The sequence below is a fragment of the Telopea speciosissima genome, chromosome 11 (assembly GCF_018873765.1).
Source record: "Telopea speciosissima isolate NSW1024214 ecotype Mountain lineage chromosome 11, Tspe_v1, whole genome shotgun sequence".
Taxonomy (NCBI): Eukaryota; Viridiplantae; Streptophyta; class Magnoliopsida; order Proteales; family Proteaceae; genus Telopea; species Telopea speciosissima.
The window spans coordinates 52674920-52684684 of NC_057926.1; the positions used below are offsets into that span (position 1 = coordinate 52674920).

General features: G+C 38.4%; 1 protein-coding gene across 1 annotated transcript; it reads right to left on the bottom strand.

Annotated features, from left to right (window-relative positions):
- Nucleotides 1-3466: 3466 nt before the first annotated feature.
- Nucleotides 3467-8526, bottom strand: LOC122645769 (adagio protein 3-like). The gene is made up of 2 exons (XM_043839127.1): nucleotides 8258-8526; nucleotides 3467-5718 (listed from the first exon to the last, which is right to left on the bottom strand). Exons 1-2 carry the CDS (start codon nucleotides 8521-8523, stop codon nucleotides 4122-4124), a joined length of 1863 nt encoding a protein of 620 aa, XP_043695062.1. The 5' UTR covers nucleotides 8524-8526; the 3' UTR covers nucleotides 3467-4121.
- Nucleotides 8527-9765: the final 1239 nt, after the last annotated feature.

Below are 9765 nucleotides of genomic sequence, written 5' to 3' on the forward strand. Positions count from 1 at the left end.
GATATGATCATTTCATAGGGGTCCACCTGTGAATTGACCAAAACCACCCTTGTTTTGCTGGGCTAAACCCTCCAGCTCCTGCCATGGTTGGAGGAGAACCAAATTGGCTTGACGGGGTGTAAATAAGAAAATCCTTATAAATGGTTTGATTTGACTCATTGTAATTGACGAAAATCAAAATCAAATCAATTATTAGTCGATTTCAAGTACTCAAATCAAAACTGATTACTAATGGGTTTGAAACATAATTAGCAAAAACGGACGATAAAAAAATGGAGTCTTACGGTGTGAGTTTTAAACAGTAAAAAATTGTAAATGGACGGTCAAATAAAATGGTCAAAAAATAGAGAACAATAAAAAACGAAAAATGGAATGATACAGGTTTTAAACGTCTATATTTCAAAAAACGAAATAAAAGCACTAATATGGGCAAACCATAGATCAGTTCCAACAAAATCCAGATGGAAAATTTGTAATTTCTCTTTCATAGACCATGAGTACGTTTTCCCTTCTTGAACCTCTGAGTCATTGATGGAGAACACAAATTGTTAAGAGTGAAAAAAAAATACAATATTAAACATTCTAATGGAAAAACCATGATTCGCTACACCTAAGTATTAGTGTTTGGGGTTTCTTCGCATAGAAATCGACTAGTAAGCATAACATTTGCTGTCAAAGAGAGCGATGCAGCCAAAACCTAGAATTCTGATATCGGATTTAATCAACAACCTAAACCCTTGTCAGAAACGAGAGAAAAATAGTGAAGAAGGTTTTCGATAGAAAAAACGAGAGAGACGTGTGGAAAAGAAAATCCGGAGTGACCAGAGGATTCACCGGCCAATGAAGAGAGGGGGTTGGGAGTTGGGGGTTGGGCCGTTGGGGAAGATGGGGTATGTAAATTACGGTTTAATCCTTTATTAGAAATTCCGTTAAATTCTTGGTTTTATTCAATTTGTTTGTTTCTATATCCCACCGTGAATGTGATTTCACTGAATTATCCTATAAATTAATTTCCAAACACATCCCTTATTTTAGTTTTAAGAGGATAGTTGGTGTCTTGTTATGTTTAGATAAATAACAGACCCTTGTTACATTAATAATTTCCTTATAAATTGAGATATTTTTATTTGAAATATGCATGTTTCTAATTTTGGTATCAGTGCATTGACTTTGAGTTAAAGTCTTAAAAGTGATATCATAAAAAATGCAGCACTTCAAGTCATTTTTACATTGGTTAAAGAATTAGGCCGATCAGAGTTTGGGGAGAGAGAGAGAGAGAGATGATCACTTGAGTCCAAGATCTTAAAGAACGAGAAAAAAAGGGAACGTGTTTTAAACACATTTAAAACGGGAATGCTTACCGTTTGCCATTTTTTCCCGTATGTTTGGGAAACATATAGAAAATCGTGTTTAGAACGGTTAAAAACGGAAACACGTTTTTGCTGACAATGGTTTGAAATCAACTATGATTATACGGTTTATTATCGTTTGTTTTTTTACTTTGTTATACGGTTTATAAGCATTTTAATCGGCTTAGTTATTCATTTTATTTTCTTTTTCAATAAAAAGAAGAGGAAAAAAAAACTATGGTACTTGCGAAAATAGAATAGTTTCAACTTTAGAGTTTATAGAGCCTAGAGTTTATCAACCTTGGCTTAACTACCCATCTATGTGCAGTAGAGACCTCTTCCTTAGACCTCTCAACAACAAAAACAGAGTTAAAACTCTTCATAAGTCCATAGACATCATATAGTAAGTGAACATGTCCCAAGGCCATTATCTCACGTTTTCATGCATTAACCAATCTACCACCTCTTGACAATCCGTCCAAACTATAGCATGGGTCCACCCTTGCTCTTTTGCTTCTTAAAACCCCTGATATACTCCTCGTAATTTTGACTTTTACCAATTCTTTACATTGCATATGACAAACATGACACCCCTTCTAATATTTTTTTGATTGGTTATTTCTTGTATTCAATCTAATGATTAATATGTTTTAAACGGTTCAAAACCGAAATTGAATCAATTAATCCTTTTATAATACGTAAAAGAACTAAACCAATTAATAATTGGGTCGGTTTAATTTTGATAAACGATTTCGATTTGAATTTGACAATTGACACCCTTTGGCCCATTTTCCATTGTTTCATGGGCCTCAAATTTTCTTGATTCATGTGGGTTGTGGGATGTTATATGGGCCTAGGGTTTTACCCAATCTACCCAAAGTAGAGGGCACGGGCTCGTCGTTATAGAAAAATAATTATCAATAGGACAAGAGATCGTTATCTCATTGTGTAGCGATTACACCAGCGTGGGGCCAATAAGAACACATGCAGAGCATGTGATTGAATGGAATTTTTTAATTCACTGGGGGCTAAACGGTATTTTCATACAGCCCTGTGTCTAGGTGCAAGAACCACCCGATCAGTTAGCATTCTATGACTTGAAAATATACTATTTGAGAATTAGAGGTGCAAATTTAGCCTGAAGAACAGAAGAAGGCCGAGGATACCTAAGTCTCATTCAAATATTTCAGGGTCTGGGTTGAACTTTTGAACCCGCACGATGTTATATGGTTGGGAAATCCAAGTTTGTGGTCAGGTCAAGATGAGCTAAGGTTGAGCCCTCGGGTTAACCTCATCCATGATTTGAGGTATTGGTATTAGATCGTCTGACAAAGGCGATTCGTAGCGGTATCACTAGCACCCGATCCCAATACCATTTGGTGAAACAGTATGGACTAGGGCTAAAACAGTCAAGAAAAATCTGATTTTTTAAGAAAACCAGGGACAAACCTGTCCAATACTGGCCAATTCATGCCTATCCATATTGGTATTGTATCGATTTTGAAAACAACCTATACCTGATCCAATATTGTCCACTAAATCCATGAGCTCATCATCCCAATGCCTCTGGGTAAAATATTTTTGCGAAGGTCTAATCATTCTATGTAAAAGGTCAAAGTTTTGATTATTTTTGATCATTTGTTTGGTAAATTTTTGGATCCAAATGGATTGAGAGTGTAGAAACAGATGAATCCGGATCAGTTCCCCGTATCTAAAGGTTTTACATATGATTTGGTGATGATAAATGTCTCTTAATGCTGCCATTAAGAATGTATAGAAAGGCATTTATGGGGGGGGGGGAAAAAAAAAACCGACTGTCACGAAACCATATGTAAAGAGTTGTTACCCTTCATGTATAGTAGGGATGCAACCGGGCCGGGTTGGGTTGGGTTGGGTTTATGAAAATCCAACCCGTTAACTCACTAATTGACAATAAACAAAAAAATCTTAATGATGGTAAGACCTTTAATAATTCACTAATTGACAATAAACAGGTCATAAAACTCCTGCAATCGTACAAATTGAATTCACATACTGTTTGTAAACATCCTGCTAATGAACATTATATCATAATTTAAACCTCAATAAAGACTAATCAACTTTGGAAATGAAAAAACAGAAAACCATGGTGCAGGCAAACCTGGTGAAATACAAGACACCTTTTCTTCATTTTTGTTTTAACTTCAGCAGATACCAAAGTTCAATGTCAGTTCTCAGAGATGATAAAGAACACATTAGAAACGTATTTGAGTGACAACAAATCTTCTTCCTCCAGAAACTAGTGTAGGTCAGCCTACTTACAGGGCAGGCAAAAGAAGCATGAGAAAATAGTATATCCTTTTAGACTATGAAGATAAGATGGATCAAACAAATAAAGTCAACAGCCAAGAGCTTGCTTCTTATGTCCAAGTAAAAATTTTGTTTTGTGGTTCTGTAATCTTCGGTAGAAATTGACTTAGAAACATCAACTAAAGATAATCTGATAAGCATCAGGCAGCAACGAGAAATATATCCACATAGAAAGGCCCATATTCATGCCGTAGAGTAGTCAAATATAGAACACTAAAGAAAACTGGGTCATCACACATACAACACAGATTCAAACCTAGGAAAAATACTGAGACTACCACGTAGACATTCTAGAAAGCAGAATTGCAAGTGAAGAGATAAGGGAAGTGGACCCTTATATAGATTCACCAAAATCAGCTACTGCTTGGTCATGACAATACTTGACAGAAAGTATATGTAACTTGCAATGTAGCCTTCAGTGAATCATGTATCGGCATCTGCTATGCTTGCCAAGCATAGCTCATGCAGTTCATTCAGTATCCACTCCTCGCCAGTTTGCCCACCCAAGACCAGAACTCTAGCCCCTCCAACCACACATGTGCTGTGACCCCATGCAAATTTGGGTGGTTGCCCAGGAACATTAAGAATCCTCCATGATGGCTTCTCCTCAGAAGGATCCAGAAGGAACAGCTGCGAAGGAGAGTGGAGACCAGCAATTGAGCCACCAAATATGATAATTCTTCCACAAGGCATGCTGACAGCAACATGGTCTAGTCTGGGTGGAGGAACCACTGCATTCTGGCTGCCCACAACACCACAAACTAGTTGCCTCCACTGTGGTTCATCCTCCTCCAAATCAATTGTGTAAGCCTCACCTGATCTCAAACGTAGGTTTCCGATCTTGGCAAGTCCACCAAACATAAGAATCTTGGTCCTTCCATAGACTGAGAGCGAGTGTCCCAATCTAGATGGAAAAGCCCAAGATGTAGGAATCTCTTTCCATACGGGCTTGTCTGTCATTAGATCCAACAGATGTATATCACTGAGAAGTACCCCAGCATCTGTGCATCCACCTGAGACCACCAATTTAGAGCCTTCCACAGTGCAAGAGCTGTGCCAGGATCTGGGAAGGGGAGGAGTTCCACCTAAAACTTCTTTCCATGTCGGCTGTTGTGCATCCAAGTCTAGCACAAACATATCATTGAGTAACCCCTGCCTCCCACATCCCCCAAAAACCACCAACCAGGAACCATTCACACATGAAAGAGTGTGGCCCCAGCGGCCTGGTGGAGAGGATGTCACAGTCATCCGTCGCCATTCTGGATTTGCTGCATCAAGATTGAGAACAAATGTGTCATCCATTGGCTGCATGTTCACCCCTTCTCCTCCAAAGAGTACAAGCCGATTACCAGCTGCACATGCACTAAAATTGCAACGTGAAGGCTCAACTGCACCCCCAACAGTTAGCTTCTTCCAACAAACTGCCTCGAGGGTGGTCAGCTCCCTAGCGAGACGTCCCCACCCCAATCTCTTGGTCATTAATTCCAGCGTACCCATGACTTCACTTCCCCATGCATTTTGACAGACCATTTTCCGCACATGCTCATTCTTTGTTAGTTGACGAATCCTTCTGCAAACAGACCCAATGGATGCAACATCTCTTGGTGTCAAGCGTGATAAAATGTTATGTGCTAAGACTTCATCAGATAGCTGAAGAATCCCACATACATCAGAGGTTAGGGAATTTGCTGCTTGCCCGTTTGTGGAGGGATTTCCACCTGACAGACCACACTGCTGATAGGATGTCTGTTTGAAAACTGGGTATGATACATGGTTCAGGTCAATCTTTGCTTCAGAGAATGTTTGAATACCCATGACGTGTGTTACAATGCCATCATCCCCATGTATGGGCCTGAGTTGTACCATGTTCACCAAAGGAGTACCATCCTTCCTGAAATTTAGGAGCTCACCATGGAATTCAACCCCTTCCTCAAGACATCTTCGCATTTCAGATACGACCACAGGATCCACCAAAGGATGCCGCCTTCGCGCACGTGGGTCTCTGTACTGTAAAAACCGACTGAAAGGAAAGAGATCCACATTAGACCAGCGTAGGTATTGTGTAATATGATTGCAATTATGAGGAAGACACGATTCATTGTGAATGAACGTTATAATGGTACAGTATTCATTTGAATGAACTCAAACACAAATATTTACTCAAAAACTGTAAAGCTTCATAATAACCCATAAAATTGACAGATTGAAAATTGCTGATCTCTACTATTTTTTGAAATATGTCCAAAGAGCAAAACCAACAACCAACAATCAAAGTTATTTGTGGAAGGTGAACACTTCTAGTTTCAGATAATTAAATCAGCACAAATTCTAACAAATTTTAAAGAGTATGTCTTATCACCTATTTGACACCAAGACATCCATAGTTTATACGATAGGAGGATTTGAACAAAGAATCATACACAATTAAACCTTAATGCCAAACTCTTCAGACTACCTATCTCATTATGGCTCAAAGTCTATATATCTGGATAAGAAACTAATCTGACATAGTGGTCAAAAGGCATCTAGTTTAAGTCAATTCCAATTAGGAAGGGATAAAACAATAAAGACAACACTCTGTTGCACTCCTAGAAGAGACTTGCCTTCCTATGGGAGATTCCCAACATATAGGGCACTTATGATGCCATTTCTCAGCTACAAGAGAAACATTGGAGGCAACCATGGCAACAGAAACATTACAGCTCATTGAATTTCATTATCTCAAAAAGGCCTCAGGCTCCAGTTACATTTTCCTTTTATGGACCAATAGGCTGTTGTCCCCTATTGGTTAATCATAAAACAAGGACCACTAAATGCCTGTTTGATAGATTGATTTACAAGATCATCACCATTGATGATATTAGCATGCTGACCCAGCAAAAAAGGGAAAAAGAATGGTATTAGCACCAATTCAAACAAAACTTATGATGGTTAACTTTGCATTACTTTTCTCATACTCGTGTTATGTTGAAAGATAAATATTCCACTATCAAGAATCACAAGATCTGCACTTTTTCATTCTTCAAAAGAAATACTCGACTCAAACATCACAACTCCTTGGGCTCAGATACACAATACTGTTCCACCAACTTTATTTAGGACCTCATTAGATGTTAACGCATCAGCAAAGGGCATACCCAGTGCACAAGGCTCCCACCACTGCGGGGTCTGGGGAGGGTCATAATGTACGCGGCCTTACCCCCGCTTCGAGGAGAGGCTGTTTCCAGAGACTTGAACCCGTGACCACTTGGTCACAATGGAGCAACCTTACCATTGCACCAAGGTCCACCCTCATGTTAACGTATAAGCAGTCGTGTATTTTCCACCATTTCAATCCAAGTCAATTTCATCTTTCTCCTTGTAATTAACAGGGAAAGATATGTAAAGTAGCAAGTGCATCTATGAGTCTTTAGCTTCTCATCCACGACAAAATTAGTTGGGAGATGGTGACATAAGATAACAATTCACTAAAAAGCACTGTTTTATATAAGTATGGCTACCTATTTAGAAATATTATATTCTTCTTAAAGGAAGAATTTAAAGAAAGACACAAGTTTTTTCCCAAGCAGGTATTATAAATAAAAGTAACTTCACATTGGAATATCATCAAGTTTCCTAAGGAACTCTTTAAGCCTTTCCCACATTAAAGGCCAAATTTATTCTTTCAGTTGCTTGAGACTTTGACCAAACGTAGCACCAGTTGTTCTGCTTCATGGGAGCTGATATGCCAACTCCAGATCATCCATCACACAGTGGACCCTCTGGATGAGCCGTGCATGGAGTGTCACTGTCCACACCTCTCACCATCTGTTACGGCACTTTCAACTAAAATATAGCCCTTGAAATTAGACCAGACATCAAGGTAACGCTTCCTTTACCTTTACCTTCCAAAACACCTATGCCCATAAACATAATTCATAACCATACAGTAACTCAAAAGGCCATTCATGAATAACTTTTTTGCATATATAGACACAGTCATTAATCATACAGTGTAAACAATTGCCTTTCAACTGGAGAACAAAGTTCAGATTTCCAATTCAATGCACCCAGTAGTAATGTCATCAGGAATTAACAAGAATATCCAGTTGAAAAAACGAGAAAAGGAACGAATGCTATGTATACAACAGTGAGAGTATTAACTTGGATCAATTAATAAGAAAATCATGTGTGTGACAGAACAAGTAAAAAAAAAAAAAAGTATTTGCAGGAAAAATTGAAACAAAAGTCACTACTGCAAGTACCCAAAAATAGAAACCGAAGTGAAAGTAAAGCTATAGGGTACATATAATGTATAAACTCTTACAATTCAAACTCAGAAACAGAACAGAACCTTGCCAAGTACATATTTCCAAAGTCCAAACCCCACAGATTTAACAATCAAAACCAAACTAACAGAGTGATAATATACCTAGAATTTGGGTCAGTAAGAAAGCAAAGAAAAATCTAAGCAAAATGAACCGGAACAAATAAATCGAACAAGCTTGATTGAACTGAAAGCCGAAACAAGTAAAAGAAAAAAATAAATAAATAAAAAGCAAAAGGGTAAGCGTAGGTACCAGTTCCGACCGATGATTTCGTCGGCACGGTAGCCAGTGAAGATTTCGAAGACACTATTAACATATATGATTGGAAAATCAGGTTCTAGAGCATCGGAGACCACGAACGCCGTGGGAGCCATGGGGTAGAAAAACGATCCAGGCATCAAAGGAATATCACTCTCGTTTTCTTCCGGACCTGCACATTTAAACCTTTTTCCGGAGTTCTGAAGCTCTTCTCCTACTTCTTGTTCTTCTTCTCTTTCCATACTTCTGCTTCTGTTCATAGCTTTTCTCTCGCTCTCTCTCTCTCTCTCTCTCTCTCTGTCTGTCTGTCTGTTACACTTCCAGCGGTTGGCATCAATAAATCAAAAAGGTTCAGGCAACTAAAGCGAATAATGTGGAAGCACAGATAGTAAAAATGCTCAGTTTAATGGAGAAATTTATGAGAATGCCAAGACTAGATTGTGCTTAGCATACGTGGTGGGCATTTCGGGATTTTAAATAAAAATGAGGGGTAAGGTGAGATAGTACCGGAATTTTTGAATGACACGTGTCAGTAAATATCTTGAGGTCAATAAATATCTCGGTGGGTTTGTATCGTCCACTACTAGGCGTTCACGTCATCCCTTCGAATCAAGAAGATATTTTTGAGCTCCTTGGAAAGGACCAATGCGGAGCCTATATCTGATCTCTTTAACTTTGGTTTTTTTGTTGGGCGGTAAGCCATATCTTATCGCTTTAACATATCTCAAATATTCTTTAAGAAAAAAAACATATCTCAAATATTCGGAAATGGTACGGACAAGGGTAAAATAGTAAAAATAACTTTTTTCTTTTTAAGAAAACAAGAGGTAAACTTATCTAATACGATCAATCCATGCCGGAACCATATCGAGATCATATCGATTTTGCAGATAGCTGATACCCGATATGATATTGTGTACTAAAATCATACCTATTACCTTTATCTCTTATGAAAATTGGATGAGATTCTTAGATAGAGGGCGGACCTTGGTGCAACAGTTAGGTTGCTTTATTATGACCAAGTGGTTATGGGTTCAAGTCTTTGAAAATAGCCTTTCTACAAAGTAGGGGTAAGACTGCGTACATACGGTATATTATGACCCTCTACATACCCCACAGTGACAGGAGCCTCGTGCATGGGGTATATTAATTTGGGTATCGAATATGGTTGATTTGTATCAATGGCTGGTTGTGATCGTCAATTTATGAGGGTGCGATGGTCATTTTATATCAATGGCTGGTTGTATCCAATTATGTGGAGTCATTTATGCAGTCCTCTTGTTATGGAGAAAATTTTCCTTAATTGTGTGGGAAGAAAAACCCGCCATTGTAGGGCTATTATGTTCCTCTCTATTAGACAAAGTCGATAATATCATCACCCTTATATGCGATATCCTTTTTTGTTTATCCGAAAGTTTTGGTCAAGGGATCGTGGGTGTGGAAAAACTCAGTTCTTTAAGTATCAAGATGTTATGAAAAAAATGGTTGTCCTGTTTTTTTTT